At 43.4% G+C, this 25,807-nt stretch overlaps 1 protein-coding gene across 2 annotated transcripts; it reads left to right on the top strand.

Annotated features, from left to right (window-relative positions):
• Window positions 1–720: 720 nt before the first annotated feature.
• On the top strand, window positions 721–25,587 carry gba2 (glucosidase, beta (bile acid) 2). Of its 2 annotated transcripts, none has more exons than XM_080791733.1 (18): window positions 721–1,195; window positions 1,548–1,757; window positions 8,890–8,981; window positions 9,110–9,225; window positions 11,174–11,392; window positions 11,863–12,102; window positions 13,310–13,412; window positions 13,846–13,999; window positions 15,311–15,436; window positions 15,975–16,159; window positions 16,780–16,884; window positions 17,041–17,148; window positions 17,318–17,469; window positions 18,351–18,457; window positions 22,298–22,440; window positions 22,957–23,072; window positions 24,267–24,458; window positions 24,755–25,587. In XM_080791733.1, the coding sequence occupies exons 2-18, from the start codon at window positions 1,570–1,572 to the stop codon at window positions 24,989–24,991; spliced, it is 2,583 nt and encodes an 860-aa protein (XP_080647859.1). In that variant the 5' UTR covers window positions 721–1,195; window positions 1,548–1,569; the 3' UTR covers window positions 24,992–25,587. The 2 variants fall into 2 exon arrangements, with proteins under 2 accessions (XP_080647859.1, XP_080647858.1); XM_080791732.1 differs by having other exon boundaries at window positions 1,545–1,757.
• The last annotated feature ends 220 nt before the right edge of the window (window positions 25,588–25,807 follow it).

Genomic DNA, 25,807 nt, shown 5'->3' with positions numbered 1-25,807 from the left:
TCGTTTTTTTGAGGATGTTTGTTTTTCAACGATGCTTGTTTAAGAAAACGCCATAGACAATACAGAGAAATGTAATGTTTGTGTTGAGGACTAAAACAAACATTAGCACCCGTTGCTTTAAACAAACATGTTGTAATGTAATTGATGTTGTAAGATGATTAGAGCGCCCCTCACTTCACAGTTCACACGGGTGTGATTTTAGTAATAGTACAACATAAACGTTACAGAGACTTTAGTTGTCACTGTGCAGTAGATGTTGCACACATCACATCATCCTAAAATTTGCTGATATTTGCGCTGCCCTCGTTGAAAACAATGTATTTCAAACTCCAGCTTGTCACACTCCAGGGCTGCATGAACACTGACAGCGCTCGAGCTCTGTTTTCTGACCCCTCAATGGCGCAACTCTGGCTCTGGTTTCCTTGAATCACGCCCGTGGCATAATGTGACGTAACGGACTCTACGATGAAAGCTGTAAAATGGGGGAATATCCTCACTCACTCGGGTACATTTGACAGAGACCACATTATTACATGCATTGTGTACACCTGTCGCAGCTTATACTTTGTACTTCAGTGCTACGTGTTTCAAGCAATAATATCACCCAGAACCGTTGCAATTCGAAGTCAAATTTGAGCGGCGACTATGGCTGAGCCCCCCATGTTTCCAGTGCATGTTGGTTCGGCCTCGCAGCAAGAGAAGCTCTGGTCTGGTTTGGTTTTTTTACGGGGAACTGTTTGCATATTGACCGTTCTGCTAGCAGCCTTCAAATGGACCTGAGACATCTGCTGCATGGTGCAGAATGACACTTTGATGACAGTTAAGCGACAGTTGACCGTGTTCTCTGGGTAGACATTGTTGTTGCCAGTTGCCACTGATGTTGCTCGCACTGGGACGTGACGTGATGCTCTTCTCACCCGGACCCGGCAGCATTAGCACTGGGCTGGGCTCGGTGTAGCTAATGTTACATGACCGTTTCCCCGGTTCTGTTGGCGCGGCAACAGCCTAGGTGTCTGAAGGTTCTGAGATCATCTCACCGACTGCTACTGGTTCTGGTTCCGACAGGCTTGATCTGCAGAGGCTTGGAGACTTCACTCTGTATCTCCTGTTGCTGCTGACACCAACCGAGATCTCTACAGATCTGACAGACCATATGTCACCCAAGGATTTGTGCAAAAAGGACTTATTGCAAAGGGTTTGTGTTTTCTTTAAAGTTACAATGAGCAGGGTTCTCCAACGTTCAGCATGGAGACACATTCAAAATGATAAATTCTACCCGTTAAATGCTTATGTGGACCTTATCTATTAGTATGGCAATTGCCTTTAGGCTTTAGTTTTATTGCCTCCTTCTTGAAGGAAGAACACTTTGCCTGCACACACCTGCTCCACAGGTATTCAAAGCTAGTTTTTCGAGTGCTGTTTGGCAAGTGGAATAGTCCAGTGGGCGATTTAGACAATAACTCATACAGGGCGTATACAGATAGCGACTTTGCTGCCTGCAGTGACAGAAAACAGTAGGTTTGAAGTTTGAACCATTCCTTTAGCAGGTGCCCTATTGAAGAAGACACCATGGATTGGGGTGAGAAATCAACCGCAGACCTCATGAGCGCGTATGTGTCCAAAGAACCTGGCTATCACGTACCGAAGGAGGGATGGAGAATCTGCCTGGCGCACGAGTTCAAAGAGAAGCGAAAGCCCTTTCAAGCAAAAGATGTCTCCCTTTCCAACATCCTGGAGCACATCGGCCTTGGACTCAGGTAAATGGCAGACATTCACACTAGGGCTGTCTGTTGACTGTTAACCACTTAGCATCTGTATTCTGATGGGGGAAACGAACCTTTGCACTGCAGCAAAGATATATGTGATGTAGTGTGAAAACAGAATAGGCACTATAGTGTTGTAGAGCCTTGAAAAACCAAGTATAGGGTTTAAGTGGTTACTATAGCCAATGTTACCATGGAAGAGGAGCTGGTGAGTTGGGGCTTTTGCCACTAGTAGTGTCATGTGTCTCAGCCCACACCTGAGAGCAGGTGTGGAATCTAATCCTACCTCTACTCTACTGTATGCGAGTCTGACACAATATGCCCCCAAAACTTGTTTTTCTTTTCTTACACTTGAACTAGCTATACACGTGTGTCAGGGAACACAACTGCTGTTTGTAAACCTTTTTATTTACGTTTTAACTAATACAGGCTACTACCCACACCCCTACAACTCTTTTGAATTTTGGATGAGTAATAATCCATACAGGAAGTACTCTTAGAATAGGCTCTTAGAATTTAGCTTTGGCATGCAGCCAACATGAACATTCTCTATATCGGTTGTCATAACATCTTCACAATGCAGTTTGATGGCAGAGGCATACAGTAGAATGTATCAAGTTGTGAAACTGTATTTCATTTATACACACTGTCATACTGGCATATAAATGATGTTTACAAATAATCTAGCAGGTGGCTGCTTTAGGACTACTTGTACTGTTTGGCTGTGGAGCCTGGGTCATAACGCTAGCGATAAGTGATTAGGCCTTCACAGGATGGGATGCTCTTTGTACCAGAGTTCCAACTGGTTGAATTAATATGCATATATTATGTTTGATATAATAGTTAAAAATGTAACTCTAAGCTAATTTAATTGTTATCTGCCAAACATCTACTTCCAATTAAGAGCACACTAGTTTTTCTAATTTATTCTCATTATTGTTTCACGTTAACTCAACAAATCCACTTAGCCCTATATGTGCCCTCTCCCTACGCTCATTCTGTAGCTCCGAGATGAGGTCACACCCTGGGCCCCTCCCACCGCGGTTCAGAAAGGGCGCAAGTTTCCACAATACACGCTTCTTAGTTCTTACCCTTTTCTGCATAATGAATCCAAAACGTGAAGGGGCAGAAAGGGTTTACACTAATTCAAACTTAGCAACGCCCAACAAAATCCAACTAGCGATTTGAACCGAGCCTTTACGTCCCGTCTTTTGTCAGTCGCTTCCATGTTTATCAAGGAAGTCGTGCGCATGCATGTCGAGTGAACTGAAGTCAGTTGGAAACTTTCGACCGGGGAGGCACTAAAGCGCCTCCCCAACTTCCTTGATAAACATGGAAGCGACTGACAAAAGACGGGACGTAGTGTAAACCCTTTCTGCCCCTTCACGTTTTGGATTCATTGTGCAGAAAAGGGAAGAAGAAGCGTGTATTGTGGGAGGGGCCCAGGGTGTGACCTCATCTCGGAGCTACAGAATGAGCGTAGGGAGAGGGCACATATGGGGCAACAAATGCACTGTGTGTGGTTGTGTAATTTGGTGTGAGCCCTATCAGCAGCACACCTGGGCTGGGCTGTACCATTACTTACTTACTTATGCCCATTACGCCGGCTGGCGCATAGGGCAGCAACAAAGTTCCTCCACTTGCATCTGTCTTTGGCCATCTTCTCTATGGTCCCCCAGCTCTGATGTTGTAGCTGGAGCTCCTTCTCGATCGTCCTACGCCATGTCGTTTTGGGCCTGCCTTTCTTTCTCTTTCCTTCTGGGGTCCAGTGTAATGCGACTCTTGGGATTGCATTGATGTCCATTCTGAGTACATGGCCAATCCAGGTCCACCTGCGTTTGTTGATTATGCTGTGCATGTTGTCTTGTTGGGTGATGTTGAGGAGGTTATTGTTTGAGATGGTCTTGGGCCAGAATATGTGTAGGATCTTTCGCAGGCATGATGTGTGGAAGGTGGATAGTTTATGGATGTCATTTTCTGTTGTTTTCCAGCATTCTGTGCCGTACAGTAGTGTACCATTACATATTAATAAATCATGTATAACATAATGTACATGGCAGACTTCAGAGCTTATCCCTGTGACGTTTGTTCAAACTTCAAAGGTGTGGCTCTATCAACATCAACGGATTACCTCAAAAGATTCCACAGTCAGTCAGTCAGTCCTCACCATGGCAATACTTGTTAATCATTGTCATGGTAGATGGAGTTGAGTTAGTGTTGCTACAGCCTACACAGCAATGATATTGTGAATGACATTGTCATTGCATCAGTAGTTGGCCTATACTACCAGTCAGAGGCCTGAAGATTTAACCAGTGACTCAGCTACATCGATGGAGCCATGATGGGCCTATGCTATCACTTTAAAAAAATGTGATCTAAAAACAAACTGTCATAACAAGATGGAGTTAAATAAATCATTTTCGTCGCTAGAGCTGCAACATTTAATCAAACTAATGAATTGAATTGATTTATTAAACGAAAATAGAATTATGTTTCCTTTTGGGGGCGAGGGGTTTGTGTGTCGAAAGTTAAAGGAGTGCATAAAGGAATGGTGTGATAGGAAAAGTAAGCTTTTTTCCCCCAATCCTATTGTATGTTCAAGGCCTTCTGGGGAAAGTGAAACTAAACTTGCTTTTCAGTTATATCCTGGAGATGCATTGTGTCCAATTATTAGTAATTATTTCTAGGCTTGAGGACTTGATATCTAGAGTGTATGTAATTGTGTACACAATTAATACATGGACAGAAAATACTTTCTACATAAATTCAGTAGCATAAATGGATCGCGAAGACATGCAACAGTTAATCAAACTACATAATCGATTACAATTCTTTCACAATAAAAGATAAAACTGCGCTTCACTATTATTCGATTAATCTAAAAAGAAGAGACCTTGAACCATGAAAGAGTTGAAAAGGAGTCACTGTCTGCAGAATTATACACATTTATTTTAAACTAACTAAACATCCTCCCACATTAAGGTGACTGCACAAAATGATTCCACAAGCAATTCTGTATGCGCCTGTAACATTTCCATTCCAATTCTATTCATAGAGCACATTTAAAACAACAAAGTTGACCAAAGTGCTGTACAGTAGCAAAGCAGTAATAAAACAATACAATACAGTAATAAAAACATATACAATAAAATCAAACACTCAGGAGTACACATTATTCACGGTTTAAAAGCCAGGGAATAGAAATGAGTTTTAAGATGTGTTTTAGCCAGCCTGACACGGCTAGGAACTAAGCTGGTTCCACAGTTTAGGAGCAATGACTGAAAAGGCTCAGTGCCCTCTTCTCTCACACCTTGCCTTGGGGATGACGAGGAGCATTTGATTGGCTGACCTAAGTGATCTAGAAAGATGGAACATAGGGTTTTAGGAGATCGGAAGCATAAACAGGCGCTGATCCATTTAAAGATTTAAAAACAAACAATAATTAAGATGGATTCTAAAACTTTCCGGGTTCCTGTTAAAAGTCGTGCGGCAGCATTCTGAACAAGTTGAAGGCAGGAGAGGGAGGCTTGCGTGATTCCCAGCGTAGAGGGCATTACAATAATCGAGGCGAGTTGTAATAAAAGCATGTATGACTCGCTCTAGGTCCACAAATCAAAACTGATTTGATTTGTGATAAAAGCCTCAAATGATCAAAACTAGATCTAACCACAGCATTTATTTGTGTATCAAGTTTAAAAGCATTATCCAATATCCATTTGAACTCCTAAATTGGAGACCGTGGGAACCACAAAGGGTTGAAGTGGGCCCAGGTCTAAGGGAGGAGCGTTATTGACACAAATGTATTCAGGCTTTAATATCTTTTATATCAGTACTAGTTATACCACACACCTTTTTTATATCTTTATTTAGTAACTTAAATTGTAAGTCACGCCACAATTTGTGCAGTTGATAGAGTGAGTTGCGAGAGAGAGAGAAGCCGACCTAAAACCAGGACTGAGTGAGAAAGAACTGGAACTATACTCCCACAGCTACAAACATTTCTAGAGGAAACCCTCCATATTCCACACCCTGTTGAGCTGACAGACTAAGTACTGTACAAATCAATGTCTGTAGCATTCATGGTCGCAGCCAGTGAGACGAGACTACTACGATGTAATAAGCACATTACATCTTGAAGTTGCTCTTGAATATCTGGAAGATATTCAAAGATTGAAACGAGAGCAGTGGCTCCTCTGTCCAGAGACCTATCAATGGTTTTTTACTTGGCACAGCTTCAAACAACACATGGTCAAAAGCAATCCCAGTCATCTCTTGATCCCCCTATAATAAAGCCGGAGTGGTTGGCCACAGTGGTATGCCTCTGTGACCGAACTTTCCCATGCTACTGTATAACGTAAAGATAAACGCAGCTCTCTTTTGATACTATTGTTTAAAAATATTACTTTTACGGAAACTTTCTGCTTTGTTTAAAGTATACATGACGTTGTCAGAGACACGGGAAATCAAGAGAGAGGAAAGCAACATGTAACCCATGTCCAAACTGTAATCGAATTGCACTCTGTGCATACATTATCTGCATCAGTGTTGCGGTTGATGTGTGCCATATGCTCCCCCCCGCATTCGACTGGTTATGTTACGTACGTCAGCTAAAAGCTTGTACTGTAAAGGTTATTACTGGCACTGCAGCCTTGTATGTTAGTCGACTTGAATTAGTCAATCAAAAAATACAAAAATAACACATTGCTGTCCCTCTTCATGGCATTTCGATTACGATCCTGTAATCCTCTCCTCTACATCTACTGTACCGAAACTGTACTGATACTGCTGTAAGAAAACACAGAGCCGATACGGGAGGGGAAAGAAAGGAACTGTACTGCCATATGGCAACTGAATTTCCCCTGTGGGATCAATAAAAGTTTATTTGTCTTTCTATCTTGGCACCGCCAATGGCAGATAAGCCAGCCTATATTAGGTTCAGACCTCACCCAGAAGAACAGGATGCATTGTTTTGGCACGATAGCAGCAGCGCACCCTGATCATTAGTTCACGTGAAGACCGTAGTGTGGTGGTCTTTGTGACATGTTGCGCACGCTGCACACAAACAAGCACCCGTCCGTCCACTCACTCCACTGGATGTGCCACTTTGACCCCACGCAGCAGCACGAGAAACAATTCCTGCCTTTATCTAGCAGTCCCACAGATTCGCCCTTGTCTCTCTCTCTTTCTGTGTGTGTGCGTGCGTGCCCGTGCGTGCATGCGTGTGTCTGTGTGTGTGTGTGTGTGTGTGTGTCGCTGCTGGCAGTTCAGAGTGCTGAATGCATCTAAACAGCTGTGGCTGCATTTCCTAGTGTATGAATGGACAGATGAAGAGGTTAGAGAAGAGAGCTTGCTTTCAAAGCGCATATATATCTGTGCGATGCCACATTATGTGTTAATTTGCAATGTCAGTTGGCCCATAAAACTAATAAGAGCATCCCTGATTGTAACCAGCACATGACCAATTAGCTTCAAACCTCGTTAACCATTTTTATCTCCCTTCTCACGAGGAGATACATCCTGGGAAATATCTAGCTTTCCCCTTTAAAGGTGCGTTCAGACCAGTGTCGATTTCGTCGACTTTCCAACAAGGAAACTAAATGGAAACTACATGGAAAACTAAGCTATGATGACTAAAAGTAAGACTAAATATATTGACAATTTGGTCAACAAATAAAAACTAGACTCCAGTATACTGTAAGTAAGACATTTCACACTTGCTTCCATGCTGAAATAGCAGATCTACAAGCACACAACGCGTCGAAGTGTAAAATCAGCCATTTCGACACCAAAATAACATTTAGTCGACTAAATCAACTGTAGATTTAGTCGAAAAAGAACACGCCAATGTGGTGCTATAACACGCCAATGTGAAAATATATTCCTCAGCCTAGTAGGAAAGTCTGTGAAAGATTTCACGGAAATTGCACGCTCCGTTCATGATTTGAGGCTTTTTGTTCAAAACGGGCCAATCCTGCAAACTTTGAAAGACAATGTTAGCCAATTGGGATGGAATCTGAAATATCGGACAGATCCGTCTTGAACACATAGAGACTATAGAGATGGTATATAACGATTTGCGGGATTTTTGGACAGAATCTGGAGGAGTAATATCCAAAAATGTGTTTTTCAAAAGTCGGCCTCCTGGTGGCGCTATAACAGGCTGTTATGGAAAATCTGCGGCAGAGGTTCATCGTTGGCATCAACCGGTTTAACGGTGCTGGAGATTAGCTGGTAACGGACGGACGGACACACACGCACACACACGGACGGACGGACTGCAAAACATACTCTCTCCCCATGCCTTCGGCCTGGTGAAGACGATGAATGAGAGAGGGAAAAGTTGTGAAAATGGCCGATCTACAAGCTATTTTCACTATAGGGCCCTGGGGAGATGTCAAATCAATTTTTGGTGTCTCTAGTTAAAAAATGTGGGAACCACTAAACACTATAGTTTGTGTGGAGTGTCTAGTCATTCAGTCTCTGTGTGAAGTGTTAAACCTTGTTTTGTTCAGTGATTGTGTCTTATCAGTTTGGGTCCTCTCCAATGTAAAGTTCAGAATTCAGTTCAAAACCCTCCTGTTTGTATACAAAGCCCTCAATGGGCTGGCCCCCTTCCTACATCACTGACCTCCTATCCTATCCCCCCCTCTACCAGGACCCTCAGGTCAGCAGATAGGGGTCTCTTAGGGGTTCCGCACACAAATAAGAGGCTCAGGGGCGACCGCGCCTTTGCCGTCTCAGCCCCCACTCAGTGGAACAGAATTCCCCTCGCGGTTAGGTCTGCGCCCTCCGTTGAGTCTTTTAACTTAAAACATTTTTATATTCACAAGCTTTTCCACCACCGACATGATCCTGCACCTTTTCTTTTAGACTATTCTGTCCTATTTGTCTGTTGTTTTATTATTGACGTCTTCTACACTGTATTATATTGTATTGTATTGTATTTGTGAAGCACTTTGGTACAATGAGAGTTGTTTTTAAATGTGCTATATAAATACATTTGATTTGATTTGATTTGATTTGAATGTAGTGAAAAAAGTATCAAGCAAACATTTGTAACTTGTTCTAACGGGAAGTTACCCAAAGACCCAAAGTAATCGGATCATGTGTGTCTGTTCTGTGCCAGGTATCTGAAATGGTGGTACAAGAAGACTCAAGTGGAAAAGAAGGCTCCCTTCATCGATATGTTCCGTGCGTTGCCTTTGCGTCAGATATACGGTAGGTGTTTTTAGCCAAGACTTATACAGTACATCACACATCACACGTGACGCCTTGTTAAGTCTTTGAATGCATAAAGTCCATTATTTGTTCAGTCCTGTACTTTTTTCTTTGGTACAACTATGCAGGAGCTCCCCTTGGAGGCATCGGGGGAGGCACCATCACCAGAGGCTGGAGGGGGGAGTTCTGCAGATGGCAAATGAACCCAGGAATGTACCACTACAAAACCGTCATAGCTAACCAGGTATGTAGTAAATGATGCATTTATTTTTTGCGCCTTTCTCCTTTACAATGTGCATTACAATCTGCTCATTGGGAGCTACATAGTTAGGGGTCTTGCTCAATGACAGAAGGAGCCGGAACCTTCCGATTCCCACTAGAAATATTGTGCCCGTCGACACAAAGCACTGTAATTATAGCGATACAAAATGGATTAACATTCTTAGTCGACATGACTGATTTCAGTCATTTGAATTTCATACGAGCCATGCAAGTCTTCTATGGAAGCCTAGCAAAAATAGCATGTTTGCATTGAGAGCTTGTAGATGGGCTATTTTCGGATTAGATTTCAGATTATTTTAAGATTAGAGCATTTGAAGTGTTCAAAATAGCTGTGTTAATTTTATGTTCAGAGGTAAGGGGTGCACGATTATGAAATTATGACCGATATCCGATCTCCAATTATTTGCAGGGTCAGAGAGTTACTGTAGACACCATCTGCATTATTCACACCACTGTTGTCGTTATAGTTGTGGTGGACTCTGGCATCCATTTGAGTCAGAACGAAAGTGAAATTAAAACTACCGGTAAATGAAAACTATACATATAGTTACAGTTAGGGCTTGGTGTGGACAGCCCATGATGTTTGGCTACATGTTTGGCTACATGGGATCCGGGATGCTTTTCAGACCTCATTTGAATCTACAAACAAAATGACACCCATTCAGTCAAGATAGACAAAGCAGAAGCTACTGAGTGTACCGTGTCATGTCTTTACAACCGCAGTGACAATGCACACTTATAAACAATGGAAAACGTGTACACAGTAAAGTGTACATTTTGTGCAATTTGTAAGGCTGGGAGGGGGGAAAAGCTGACGGTCAAGCCTGTAATCCAGTGGGACTATACCGTACGAACTGCAAACATGTATGGTTGGTTGTGTTGTAAACACATAACAAAGAGCCATACGTATGTCACATCTGTTGGCTGTAACCCAACCGACGCACAGGGTTTGATTTGCTGTGGGAGATGGAGAGGAAATCATTCCTATTTGCCTTCTTCTAAAGAGAAGCATTTCCTTCTGGTCTTAATATGTTTGCTAGACGAGAAGTTATCAAAAACACATTCATGAGGAATGGTTATTGTGAAACGCATACCAGTGAATCAGTGATGTTGTGAAAGCTTATATGAAAAATGTCTCTTGTTCAATTGAGAAAGTTACACAGTATGTTGCAAATTGCAATATGTAAATGTGTGTTAACTGCATTAGCGTTAAAAAAGAGTTGAAGAAGAAAAGGATTTTCTTAATTAATTGCTTATACAAGCTCACAACAACATCACGATGCAACACAATGCAACGCGTTGTAAGCACGTAGCTCGGCCATTTCCATTATTTGTGTTTGAGAGGGGATGTAAACAAATGGATTTGATCTCGTCCGCTTGTCACTAAAAACATACACAATGGACGTGTTTGAGGGAGACACTTTAGAAGAAGTGTACTGTAAAGTGTCTGTGTCTGGGATTGCTCATATGCAAGGGTGCATCTCAAACAGCGTGGAGACTTCTGTTTACAAACGAAACCTCGCAAGACGGCCCGCGAGAGTTGGGAACGCCGTAGTACTGCTACAGTCTATCTCCGACTAAAATAGTAACTTTATAAATCTATCTTAAAAGACGAAAATAAAACCGCGTGAGTTTTCCTGGTGTCATAAACTGTCAGAATCAGCTTTGGTTGCGTTGGTTTATGTGCTAAAAGAGTGACTTTGAGAGCTGTTTCCCCGTTACAAATGGAAGTCAATGAGCCACTATTTTTATTTCTTAAATTGCTAATAAACAACACAACGGAGCGAAATAACTCATGAAATTGAATAGTTTGCCCATAATAAGGTAAGAAAACAACCCAAACCTCTCAAAAAGTGGTCTTGCCCTTTAAAGACATTCCTTTTTTCCCCCCCTCCATCTCTCCCTACTAGTTCACGGTGTGCCTGCGCCGCGGCGGCCAGACGGTCTACCAACAGGTTCTGTCGGTGGAGCGCCCGCCCGCGCTGCAGGGCTGGAACTGGGGCTACTGCGGCGAGTACGCCTTCTACCACGCCCTGTACCCCCGCGCCTGGACCGTGTACCACCTGCCCGGGCAGAACGTCACCCTGACCTGCAGACAGGTGTCCCCCGTCATCCCGCATGACTATCAGGTAACGTAAAACGTAAAAAGAAAATGCAACATTCCAGCCGAGTAAAACGTGTCCCGCTCACTGACCCCATTCTGGATTGGTTGTTTTGCCTTTCTTCATTTGGTTGTTGTTGTGCTCGAGGGTTTAGCAAGGCTGTTCTTTTTTTTTTTGTGTTGTCTTGCATATAGTGAAAATATTCTAACATTGGCCTTTTAAGGAGTAGTTCACCCCCCCAAAAAATATCTTATTTTTGAGGGGTACTCCTATGTCCAGCTTTTGGTGTGTGTGTGTGTGTGTAAACACAAACTTTGTCCTAACACAAACGCAATGAATGGACAATTTTGAGTGTTTGTGTAAACACAAACATTGCGTAACATTGTGTAAATTCTGGATATTAAAGATTGAAGAAGAAAATCATCTCACACTTTCTCACTCTTTCTCTGTCTGTCTGTCTATCTTTCCTTCTCTCTCTCTCTCACCCCCTCCCTCAGGACTCCAGCCTCCCGGTGGCGGTGTTCGTGTGGGACATAGAGAACGCCAACGACTATGCCCTGGACGTGTCCATCATGTTCACCGTGGTCAACGGGTCGGGCCACAAGGACGACAAGGCAGGGGGGCACTGGAACGAACCGTTCCACCTGGAGAAGGAGGGGGAGGCCGTGTCCGGGGTCCTGCTGCACCACTGCCCTCCGGCGAACCCTTACACTCTGTGCGTGGCAGCACGAGAACAGGTTGGACATTAGCCCTTCGCGGGCCCAAGCTTTATGTTTTTTAAAAGAAAAGAAAAGCCTGGGCGAACGATCCAAGGAAGCTCTGAGAAGGAAGGGAAGTGGTCACGTGACTGGGCTGCGCCATGGCACTTTCATGGACACTTTCATGGGAGCCAAACTCACACCGGAAGTGCAATGAATACATGGCAGTGAATGGAGCCGGCTGGACCAGCTCATAACAAACATTATTTATGAACAATTGAGACCTTTTGTAAAGTAATCACTTCTGGAAAATAACAGAACTTTTCGATGTGCACAGAGTGCACAGTATATAATTTTATCTGAGGATCTAAACAGCAGCAGGTATCGTTTCTGGCTCCTCAAGTATCGCGATATTTGGCTGCCAGACAGGAAACGGTGGGAAGTCTCGCGATACTTGGTACGTTCAAAAAGGTACTTAAAATTACACGGTGTACACATCGAAAAGCAACACAGCAAACAATATGTGTTACATGTCTTCTGTTATTTAGCAGAAGTGATTACTTTACAAAAGGTCTGAGTCATTCATAAATAATGTTTGTTCATGAGCTGGTTCATGAGCTCTCCAGTGCATTCTGCCAAACTTCCGGGTAGTTTGGCTCCCATGAAAGTGACCACTTTTCTTCCTTCTCAGAGCTTCCTTGAAACGATCCAGGAAATGTGGCGTAGGAGTGAACATTTTATTTCCCTAACCAGTCAGAGTGCAGAGGGGCGTCGCTCCAAATTTGGTGACGTTGGTTGGTGTTCTTCTCTGTGTTCCACCGGGGAGGGGGGGTTTGTAGGCGGGGGAGGGCAGGCCGGTTTGTTGAACCAATGCTGGCGTCCGTTTCCAGCACTATAGTTTGATCCACCCCTCCTCTATGCCAAGAAAAGCTCGGATACTTTCAGGCTAGTTGGACATTGGCCAACATGCCATCACATTGCAGCTTTGCTGTGGAATTACCTTGAGATTTAGAATCTTAGAATCTATAGATTCAGATATTTCGAAAGAGCTTAGAGCTCATTATTAAGCATTAGGCTGATTAATGTATTGTGCTGACTACTGATGTGTGTGTGTGTGTGTGTGTGTGTGTGTGTGTGTGTGTGTGTGTGTGTGTGTGTGTGTGTGTGTGTGTGTGTGACTGTGTGTGCGTGTGTGTATGCGTGCGTGCGTGTGTGTATGCGTGCGTGCGTGCGTGTGTCCTAACAGCCTGACCGGGAGATCAGTCACCAGACGGCATTCAGTCCAAAGGGAACCTGTGGAAGCCTGTGGAGTGACCTTATCAAAGACGGACGGCTGGACTCGCCTACCGGTCAGTGTCAAACGACAGGCTGCATGAAGGCACAGAATGGACATGGATATGTGTGAACAGAAGTTAATTCTAATCCTGTGATCAACTAGGCATAATAGGGTCATTTCGTATTTGTTGGAGTTGAATATAATCGAACTAATCTCATTTTAACCCATTTTGGGGCGGGAACCCCTTTTGGTGTTCGCATTATGTTATGCTTTAGCTATTAAAAAATAGCAAATCTACAAGCTCATAGCGCGCCACCGAGTGGCGCGCTACGAGCTTGTAGGTCTGCTATTTTTTGACGACTGACATAGAAACATAGCTTTTTCAGAAAACTGTCAGGATGTAGAAGAACATTTTTTGAATCTGATCTCAGGTCAGAATGGGTTAAATTGATTGTATTTCTGTTCAGTTGCACCCCTAATACCTTCCTGTCTCTGCTGACCCCCAGGCTCCAGCCCGCCCACCCCTAAGGGAGAGACGGTGGCAGCGGCCCTGGCTGCCTCCTGCTCGGTACCTGCCAAGGGTCACAACGCCCTGGAGTTCAGCCTATCTTGGGACATGCCCAAGATCACCTTCGGTTCCAGGGAACGGGTGCACGTCAGGTATAGCCTTCAGTAGAAGTCACCAAAGTGCAAGGCTGACTTAGTTTTTTTTTTAAAACAATATAATTATTGCATTTTTCTTTTTTTGTACAAACGGACAATACATAATACATCAGACAATACTTTAAAAAAAACATACAGTACATGCATGTATACAATATAATACAAGTAAGACGCGCAAACGCGGGAAGCGAACGCAGCTATACGTCCAAATATGGAGTGTGTTGCATCAATCACAAACAAATCACTCAGCTCCATATATGGGCACAAAAGGGGGACACACAGACAGACAGACAGACATGATCTGCTAGGTCTCATAGTAAGTGCTCACTGCGTTCGCAAAAATAAGGGCACTTAGACTGGTAACAAGAACAGAGTCCTTATGGCCACAAGACCGAACAGCTGCAGAGAATACAATTAGACATTTTCAGTTTCCACCATTAAATAAGATAAATCATTAACCGTAATATATTGGATAAACCGTCAAGGCTGACTTAGTTAAATGATGTACAAATGTGGGGGCGATACCATTTATGTAGATGATTTAGGACATGTGTGTTGTTGCGACACGACTTGTTGGAAAAACAATTACTCATTGCCCTGCAGTGTTAACTCTACCGCCGACTTTGCAAATAAGAGCACTTGGCAAAACGTATTTGGTGTAAGTTGGTGTGATGTAATTGGACACTTGCCTAATGACCATAGAGCACTCGCCAGTCGCCACGCATGCACAAACAAACAACCTGAACAAAGCCGTTCAGTGGTAATAGTTTAACGGATACCTCTTTCTTTTATACAAAATCAGACCAGTCTGAAGTGAGTGGTGCAACAGTGCCCCCTGTTGGTACTCTAAACATAGGGACGGACATACTGTAGGGACATTGCTGTTCCTTGGAGTGGTTCATATCTAATACCAGCTACCAACCAGAGTGTAAAAACACTGCGCTAGTATCATGGCAAGCGTTTAAAAAAAAATATATATAATATTTATTTTATTTTGAAAAAGCAGTACAGTATAGACAGCATTTCTCTTAGATATATACAAGGATACAAGTTCCCAGGTTTTTTTTTTCACCCCTCTTCCATCCTCCCTCCAAGTGGCTCCATCTCCAATGTCTCTGTATAGTCCTCGCTTTCTTCAGATGGACTACATATGGCATCAAGTCAACAATTAACAGGGGCAACAGGGCAACATCGCTTCAGTGTACATTTCAGAAGGAGAAAAAGCAGAAAGAGTGGGGAAAAAAGAAACCAAGAAACGAAAGTATTTATATTATTGCTGAGGGGGGCTTCTCACACTTCTATTCACAGGAGATACACCCGTTACTTTGGGACCCAGGGGGACGCGTCTCCCTCACTCAGCCACTACGCCTTGACACACTACAGCCAATGGGAGAGAAGCATCGAGGAGTGGCAGAGGCCCATACTACAGGACAGGTATGCCATGATGGAACATTAATTAACTTTGCAGACAGAAGCCATGTCCGCTGTAGTTGGTTCTCTCTTAGTTATCTTGTTTGTGCTTAGTGGCACAGTAGCCTCTGTTGAGGCTACTGTGCAGCCAAGGTAACGATTCTTATAGTAAGCCGCATATGGCATTCGTATATGCTGGACCTGGTAAAACCAGGTGTTTATGAAGACAAGATAACAGCAGTCCCCGTCTATAAACGATGTAACTTTCTAATATACATGGAGTACAGATGGACACTCTTGCGAGGTGTTTTCGAATGCAAACATTAAACCACAGCATGAGTGATTTGTGTATTTATCTTTATTGATTCATCTCACCGTTGTTCGTGACATTAAAAGTGTGAATTTCCAATTCCTGACGACGAGGAAGGCATCGACAATAATTAACTTCCACTGCCATTGTTTCTACAAAGATTTCCAAAATTGTTGAGACATCTATCTCTGTACTTTTAGTAGCTCTTTTCACCTTTTTGTTTGTTTGTAAATGTTCTTTGGTGCCGTATAGCTCTCTCCCCTCCTGGTACAAGTCGGCCCTGTTCAACGAGCTGTACTTTGTGGTGGACGGAGGGACGGTGTGGACGGAGCTCCCCGAGGACACCGATGTGAGCGGAGGGGTACGGAGCGAGGACGGGGGTCTGCCTGCCCAGCCTTCCATCGTCAAGGAGTACGGACGCTTTGCCTACCTAGAGGGTGAGTGGCAAGACATTAGCAATAGCTGATTTAATCAACAAGTAAGTAAGTAGCCTTGCCGAGCCATGAGGCCCATAGGGCTGTTTCTGTAGCGTGAGGCAGCTTGATGTACAAGTACACCCCCTGGACATGACGCTAGTATGTCGCAGGGACTTACCCCCAATCCAACCCTTGATGCCGAGTGTCAAGCAGGGAGGCACTGGGTCCCATTTTTAGAGTCTTTGGTATGACCCGCCCGGGGATCGAACCCCGACCTCCCAGTCTCAGGGTGGACACTCTAACCACAAGGCCACTGAGCTGGTGATTTAATCAACAAATGTGTAGAATTGTTTGTCTTGCAGAGACCAGCCATGTCATGTCGGTGAGGTTGATAACACAATGGCTACTGCCCACTGGAAGTTAAACGGGTTCAATTAAAGAAAAAAATGGTTAATCAACTACAAAGTCTTGATTGATTGACTAAGACCGAAACCGACTGATTAATCAACAAATATGGGACGTCCTTAATAAAACGGCATATCCAACCAATTTGAAACCAGTAGATATGTCAATTGTTGGTTGAATATTTGCTGAATGTTTATGGTCAAGTTTGATCCCCTATATACTGTCTCGCTTCTCAGGTCAGGAGTACAGGATGTACAACACGTACGACGTGCACTTCTACGCATCCTTTGCACTCATCATGCTGTGGCCCAAACTGGCCCTGAGCCTACAGTATGACATCGGTGAGTTGGGAGGCCGTCTTCTCAATGGTTTGATACGTTTAAAATAAATGTGCTATTATTTGAATCGGAATCTGAGAAATGGGTTTGCGGTGACGGGTTCTTGGTTTTGACTGAACCTTGGGCATTTTTTTAAACGACATTCTATCCTCCTCCAAGCCGGCAGCGTGGTTCAGGTTGACCCCACCGAGAGGCTTCATCTGATGAGCGGCCGCTATTCTTCCGTCAAGGCCAAAAATGTGGTTCCTCATGACATCGGAGACCCAGGTATGAGAGTGTGCAGTTCGTAAAGCACCACTATTGATGGAGTTATTCACTACAGAAAGCTTACAAAGAATGCCATTAGCTGTCTACTTCAAAGGCAAGACTAAACATGAAATACATTTGAAATAATAAAGTTGTCTTTTGACAACATACCTGTGCTCCTTTTCCTCAGACGATGAGCCGTGGCAGAGGGTCAATGCTTACCTCATCCATGACACCGCAGACTGGAAAGACCTGAACCTGAAGTTTGTCCTCCAGGTCTACAGGGACTTCCATCTCACCCAAGACTCCCAGTACCTCAAAGACATGTGGCCTATCTGTCAGGTATGGGATGAACTGAACAGTAATGTTCAACATGTATGTCCGTGGTTCTCAGCCTGTGGGACAATTTAAGGATTTTTAGGCCTGACGTCGAAATAAAGAAAAGTCTTCGAAAGAATATATATTCAAAGATTTGTGCCACATTTTCACAAATTTTCAAAAATAGATAGATCTTTAGATCTGCTAATTTTTTCAATAGCTAAAGTATAACATAATGCTTAGTTAAAACACCAAAAGGGGTTCCCGTCTAGAATGAGTTAAGGACTTTTAGGACCATTTTAATGCCCAAAGAAAAATACGATACCAAATCAACCTAATCAAACTATACTATGAAAACTGGTCAAACATTACCAAAATTGTCAAATTCGATAAGAAATAGACAAACATGTTCTGTGGAACCGAGTCAAACAAAATGTAATGCCTCAACTCCTACATTCCAAGTGCTTCAAAAAGTTCAAATGTGATCTGAAAATGTTGAGAACCACTGCTTTTTGTGATGCAGGGGCTGCACTAAGAGGCCATTCAGTGTAGGCTTCATCCTCCAGCAAATTCCATGTCAATCCTTAAGGTGGTCCTTGGATGGTTAGAGCGTCAATGCAAAGACGAGAATTGCGCGAACGGGCGCGACCTGGCGTGGTTCAAACGGGACAAGCTGAGGCGACTATAATTATTCCGGTCTGAACGCAGCTTTAGAAGAGAGATATCTCACTGGGGATGTGTTGTTTGACAGGCCGACATTGTTATCCTTGGAGCCCCACAGCTAGCATGGCTGTAAACGGAACATTATAAATAATAATAAAGGCTGACGTGTGTGTGTGTTGGGTTACCTGCTCAGATACTGTACCTGTTCTTATTGGCGTTCCTTGTTGTGGTTGTTCCTCCAGGCTGTGATGGAGTCAGAGATGAAGTTTGACACGGACGGTGACGGACTAATCGAGAACTCGGGCTACCCTGACCAGACGTATGATGGCTGGACCGTTACTGGACCCAGGTGAGGTTTAAATGGGACTGTTTACTGGTGAGGGTTGAACCCATTCTGGACGGGAACCCGTTTTGGTGTTTTCACTAAGCATTATGTTATATACTTTAGCTATTGGAAAAATAGCAGATCTACAAGCTCATAGTGCGCCACCGAGTAGCGCGCTACGAGCTTGTAGGTCTGATATTTTTGAAAGATCGTAAAAATGCGGCACAACTCTTTGAATATATATTCTTTCAGAGCGAACGTTATCTTTTCTTTTCTTTTTTTCGACGTCAGGCCAAAATGGGTTTTAACTCATAGAATGCTGAAAGCGTTTTTAAACGTTTTATTATAGCCAAGCGCAAGAAGCGCATAACGTTTTTATACGTTTTATGGTCCAAAAAACGTTTTTTTATTGATTACTTTAGTTCAACTATATTTGCGCCCGGACAACTCATAATGTAACACCGATCGGCTCTAAAAAGAGTTAAAACCCCCCCCTGCTGAAAAGAGGTGTTGGTCTGAGAAGCGTCTGGCACCGCCTATTGGTTGGTCTATGCGAGGACGTACAACGTAATGGAGACGGCCGTCCGGCATAGACCAACGCAGATGTCAGGGGATCTAAAATGGATGGGACAATGCTCTTGTTTGTGTGAATACACTCGATTCCCCCTCCCCTCCTGTTTCTACATGGTTTCTCCCGAGGGAGAATGGTGGGGGGGGGGGTCTCTTCCTCTTGGATCGCATTGGCAGTTCCCCCCCCACTCTCATTCTCGGAACAAGATACAACGCGATTTGCTCTCTGCCCGTATATAAACCTGCAACGATCGGCATTTGATTTCATAACGTAACGTTTGCCAGACACATGTGGAGTTAGTCATGGACAGATTGCACATCATTATCGAGGGCCCGCCATGATACGTTGGTCGCTGATCGCAAGCCGTACTGCTGCTGCTGCTGCGCTGCTCGCGCTGCGCTGCTCGCATCCAACCATCCAATCTTTCTCGTTACAACAGGCTATTATAAACTCACCGTCGAGCAGCCTGCCCTGCACCTAATGTGATAAAATGAACGGCAGGACAAAATCGGATCGATTATTATCTGTCTATCAGCAACATACGGGTGTTTGTCTTGCAACGACAGGTGGTGCTTTCTCGTTTTTTTTCTTCCAAATACGTTGACGTGCTGCTTCTGCCGCATCCATCTCGTTGTTTTTCTTGTTTTTTTTCCCAAACATGTCCAGACACAATCCGATCCAGTCTCGCGTCTCACCTTATAGATACGCGAGACTGGATCGATGAGGTTAGTGGTATGTCTGGACATGTTTGGAGCGGCACACGACAATCGACAATAATGTTGATTATGCAAGATCATTTCCTCAAAGCCTAGTTGCCCCCCCCCCCCCGTTACTGCGATTGTTTGTAGCTCGAATCACAGAATGAGTTCAATGAGCGTAGGGAGAGGGCACATATGGGGCTACGATTGAAGAAAGTTTCCAAGTCCGTTTTATGATCAGATAATGTGCATCAAGACTCTCTGCTTTCATAAGAAAAAAACTAATACTGTAATTGCGAATGCAATGAGCACTTACTATGAGACCTAGCAGATCACGTCTGTCTGTCTGTCTGTCTGTCTGTCTGTCTGTGTGTGTGTGTGTGTGTGTGTGTGTGTGTGTGTGTGTGTCTGTCTGTCCCGCTTACTGTATATGTGGACCTGGCCCTTTTGTGCCCATATATGGAGCTGAGTGATTTGTGAGTCATGGTGACATGAGTGTGATGGCGTGGTCCTGCTTTGGGGACTCCTTATATGGTTATGGCTGAGTCATGGTGACATGAGTGTGATGGCGTCTTTTGTGACCATATATGGAGCTGGCGTGGTCCAAGCACTAACTATGACACCCTGCAGATCATGTCTGTAATTTATTCTAATTGTTATTGCAATTTACGATCTGCGTTCGCCTTCCGCGTTCGCGCGTCTTACTCGTAATAATAAAAATCACACCCCTGTGAAGTGAGCAGTGCAATGTTGTGAAGTGAGCAGTGCAACATTGCACTGCTCACTTCACTGGGGTGTGATTTCTATTATTATTACAGTATTAGTATTTTTCTTATGAAAGCAGAGAGTATTCTGTTTCATACGGTATATAGTATGTACATGTCGCTATAGGCCTTATTTTGTGAATATTTAGTTGTTAGGTCCATGCTCTCTAAAATTATCTTTTTCAGAGAACTTTAGAGATGGCATGGGCCTGAATAACTATCACACAGGGGTGTGATTTTTCTGGGTGGTATTTTTCTTATGAAAGCAGAGAGTCTACTGTTTCATACGGTATATAGTATGTACATGTCGCTATAGGCCTTATTTTGTGAATAATAGTTCTTCGGGTCCATGCCTTCTCTAAAGTTCTCTGGTGGGCGCAAGCTGCATTCAATAGCCAATTAGTGACAAACTGTATATGTGTACAATGTGTACTGTTTTCCTCCTAAAAGTAGACATTCAGGGCTTTCATTCGGTATATGGTTTGTATAGGATATTATTTGTGCTCAATTTTATATCGGTCTTTTGAACTAAAAAAACTGAACTGAAATGTCTGTCAACTTCAGGCCTCCATATCTCTGTTGTTTTTTTTCACAAGCAGCGTGCAGGCAAAAGCAGGTGTTAGAAAAAGGTCAATATCTCCAGAATGGAAGATGGTAGAATCATAAATTTTTTTTTAAATTGAAGTGGACAAGTTGGGCTTTCTTTTTATTTATGCGATTGTGATTCTCGCTATAAGAGGCCCCTCGCTGTGGGCCCCCCAAAAAGTTCAAAAAGCCCATGTTAAGCCTTCAGCACCAGTAAGCCAGGGTCCGCTAGAACCTGTAGCAGTCTATGTGTTAAAGAGGGATTCTGTATGAACAACAGAATTGGACAGAGGCAATGTACTGTACATTGGACAACGATAGCACTGACACAACAGAATTGGCCTTAAAACCCATAATTCACTTCATATACCGTATGTGAATTATGTGTAGCGATAGAGAGAGAGAGAGAGAGAGAGAGAGACAGACAGAGAGAGAGAGAGACACAGAGAGAGGCTAGCAAGAAGCATGACTCAAGTTTTTTTCCACAGTGACAAAAAAAGAAAAGAAATGCAGGAAATGGTCTTGCTCCATGATGACTCTGAGTTATGTGTTATTTGTAACTTGTTTGTCTGGCTCTATGCAGGGAGCTGAGCCTGTGTTCAAAGGTTATATCAAAAGCCTTTCACAAGCCACCTCCTGTTTATAGCCCTGTTGGATTAATGTTAAGGAGAGTGCGTGCACCCTACATGTACCCTACATGTTCAAAGCTGCGAATCTAACCCTCTCCCATTACATACACGGCAAAGTTTGGACTGACGGAGGCTGTATCCTTTTTCTCGGGATATAACCTATTATAAAATTACTTGCGTTTTCATTCAGCTGGCTGAATTAGATTTCTCCAGCTGTTTTATACATGGATACAGATGCCTCATTGGCCGCTGCTGTTCGTTGGAGCCATGTGTGTTGAAGGAGGGGCGGAAGAATTTACACTGGCTGAAGGAAGTCACACGTCACGCTGCCACTCAAGTGATTACTGGCCAATCACAGCGCATCTTTTCCGGGACTTACAGACCCGAACATGCGCTCTGTGACGCACGCTCATGCTTCCGCGGTGCTTCGCAAAGGAATCTCGGGAAAGTTTTGCCCTCCCTTGAGAACATACGCTCCAGAGCCGGAAAGGGGCGTTTATGTCTATGGTTTTATATATACCGTACTTCTCTGCACTCTCCATTGTTACTGTAGTGTGGTGCCACCTGTTGGCGGTGACTTCAAGTTTATGTGATTTAGTCTTTTGTGTGTGTTCCAGTGCATACTGCGGAGGTCTGTGGTTGGCGTCGGTGTGCGTGATGTGCAAGATGGCTAAGCTGATGGAGGACGAGGCAGCCTATCAGCGCTTCAAAGACATACTGGACAGAGGCAGTGCTGCTTATGACAAGCTGCTGTGGAATGGTGAGTTCATGAGTAGTAAATCTAGCTTTTCTTTCCCCCCGTTGTTGAATTGCTTTTAGAGACAGTCCTGCGCACTGGTGTAGGACTTGTTATTTACCAAACAACATTTGTCCTGACTACGGTCTTAAGGACCTTCCTCATTGTGTAAAGCTAGAACTGTACAAACGGTGCCTGGATTTACTGGAATCTACTAAGTTCAATTGAACCTACTCTACAACTTTCTTAGACTTAAATGATCAATCATAATTAAAAGACAAAAATAGGGCTCATGCGTTTTCTTTAACGTATATTTTTAAACTCTTTTAGACCTGAGGCTGAAAAAAAAAAAAACGCCTTCTAAAACCTAACATAAGGTTTCTGAAAATATTATTAAAAATAAGAATTTGGTACGTACACGAATAGCAACAACCAATGAGACACAGCGGTAGCATCCGGATTGAAAGGTATTAACAATGTATAGTTTGCACCAGGTCTAAATGGGTATAAAATATTCTAATTTGCTTATATTATTTTCAGGCAAGTACTACAACTATGACAGCAGTGGGAGAGACCTGTCTAACAGCGTCATGTCAGACCAGTGTGCTGGACACTGGTTCCTGAGGGCCTCCGGACTGGGTGAAGGGGAGTTCCAGGTCAGTTATCTAGATATCCGTGACACGTGTTCAATGAATATGTCATGGGCTAACATGTCATCAAGAGAGAGCACATGCTGATGTTCAGTTCAGTGAAAATGACATGCTACAAATCAGCGTGCAGCAGATTCAAAGTGCAGCGACTCGAATGTAGAAAATGTTGCGCTCTTATTCACAGACATGCTACATTAAATGCAGTTACTGCTTCAGCCGCACTAACAAGGGATGTGTGATCCAGACACACTTGCATGCCCTGCTCTGTTCTCTGCTCCTGTGACAGCGTCAAGGACTCATAATCCTGTGATAACAGTGGAAGCCATGCATCATCTGGGTTATATGGGGAGCCGCCACAAAACAAGCAGACAAAAACACAGTGTTCCATATGAACTACTTGAACCAAAAATGTCCCTATTAAAGGGATATTTTACTTTCAAACATGTTTGGGGTCTGTCTGGGATCTGAGTACCCCAGACAGTTTTGAAGTTTCTTGCTTCAGTATTTAGATTTTTGACCCTATTTTTTTTATCAGACTCTTCTTATACAAACCCATTGTAACTTTTGTAACTCTATTTTAACCATGATAGAGATCACAGGTTAAAAAAAAAAGACGGACCAGAAAAACTGAATTATTTTGCTGATTTACAATACAAAATCTGATCATTTCGGAGTGTGCACATGTATGGGATTGGTGATTTCTTGTGTATCTCTCAGTTCAACAAATTGGAATGTCCAGTGTGTTTGCGTTCCTTTTTTGAGCAAAAATGGCCTGTCTACAGGCACAACATTGACAGGTTGTTAGATCTGCTGTGTTCTTACGGTCTTATAATGCATGCTGCTTGCACTATAGAGTGTCGCAGTCCCGCCCCCTCGAGAGACCCGGAAAATAAATCCCTGTTCATTTTCCTCATAGACTTTTCAGAAAGTATTTAAATACGTTTACGCTGTGGACAAAGCCAACTCTTGTCGTGACAAATCATGACAATAAACACAATGTTTTAGCTTTTAGGCCAAACAAAGAATTAGAAAGTATAAAAAAACTGTTGTTTTTCTTCTTTGTAATTATTTGTTTGGTCCAAAATATTGTGTTTGTTGTCATGATTTGTCACGACTCGAGTTGGCTTTGTACGACTCTTAAAAGGTCTTTAAATAAATACTTTTTGAAAAGGTCCCAACATTGACTTCCTCCGTCCCAAGGCTTTTCCCAAGGAGAAGATTCGCAGTGCACTGAAGTCGGTCTTTGACTTGAACGTGATGAGTTTCGCCGGAGGCCAGATGGGCGCCGTCAACGGCATGCGGCCTGAAGGAGTGCCCGACCATTCCAGCGTCCAATCGGATGAGGTCTGGATCGGAGTGGTGTACGGATTGGCAGCCACCATGATCTATGAGGCAAGTTTTTTTTTTTTTTATGCTCGTCTGAATATTGGCAATTTATGATTCTGTCTTTCCTATTAAAGAGAGAGGTTTTTAACGTTTACTTGATTAAGTGAAATGTCCTGTTATGTTTCTTTTTCTTGATGTTTGTTTGTTAACCTGTTATGTTACTCTTGCTTACGTGTTACTCCTCCCTGTGGAACTAACATGGAACTGCAGTGTTCCGTGTACTTTGTAACACGAACACTATAACATTGGTGTTTTGAAGTTTTGGTCTAAGCTCTCGCCCGATTGGCTGTTTGTCCTCTCAGGGCATGCTGGAGGAAGGACTTCGCACAGCGGAGGGTTGCTATCGGACCGTGTGGGAGAGACTCGGCATGGCCTTCCAGACACCCGAAGCATACTGTGAAAAGGGCATCTATCGCTCCCTGGCGTACATGAGACCGCTCAGCGTCTGGGCTATCCAGCTCGCCCTGGACTCGTCACACAAAGACCAAACCAAACGGAATCAGACTGGGGTCGCTGATGGGGAACAGGGACACGATTAAGGCTAATTCATACTTTATTGTAAATGGTGTGTGTGTCGGCGTCGCCTGCTGAACATAACAGATTTTCAGCTAACGACAAGGTTGAATGACAAAGTCTAAATGAGCTTTAATAACAGAAAGTGAATGGAGCTTGAGCCCAAGCCTATAGACCGGAGTGGAGTGATGACCACAAGGGAACTGACCCAGACAAAGGTTGACCTCATGTGGTCTCCCTCAGCTTCTATAGCTCAAACCCTCCCATCTCGCATTGCACCTGTGACGGGCTACAGACATTGAATTAGTAGTTCTCTGGCTTATCCAACCCTATAGTGTTAGTCACGAGGCTCAAGTCAAAGCTGAGGCTAATTTGACAGTTGAATTGTGGATGGTTATCGGATTGATGCTGGCAAAATGTGGAGTGGATTGCCAAGACCGCATCAATATCATAGCTAGATGTATTGGTGATTGTCATTGATCTCATGTTTTATCAAGTATAAACGTCTGTTTGTGTCATGCACAGCCACGGGGCTTCAGTTAAGTACATTGTTTCTTAACACTGTCCACATCAATTGTAATGCTTGCATATTATTCAAAAGTGAATGAAAACTGTTTGAGAAGGACTGTTGTCTATTACTGTAGCAGCTCACATAATCGTTATTATCATAAAACTGAAACGGAATGTTTATCTTGAACTTCAAGCACAAGGTATGTCCCACCTTGGGTCATCTAGTAAACTGACTGGGATTTGGATTATTTGTGGTTTTAGAACATAGAAGCTTGAAAAGAAATCAATTAATTTGAAGATCGTTTTTTCCAATGTGAATGCTTTACTGACTT

The sequence above is a fragment of the Protomyctophum bolini genome (assembly GCF_963924005.1).
Source record: "Protomyctophum bolini genome assembly, chromosome: 20".
Taxonomy (NCBI): Eukaryota; Metazoa; Chordata; class Actinopteri; order Myctophiformes; family Myctophidae; genus Protomyctophum; species Protomyctophum bolini.
Note: the sequence above shows the minus strand (reverse complement) of the source record. Positions and strands in the feature narration are given on the sequence as shown.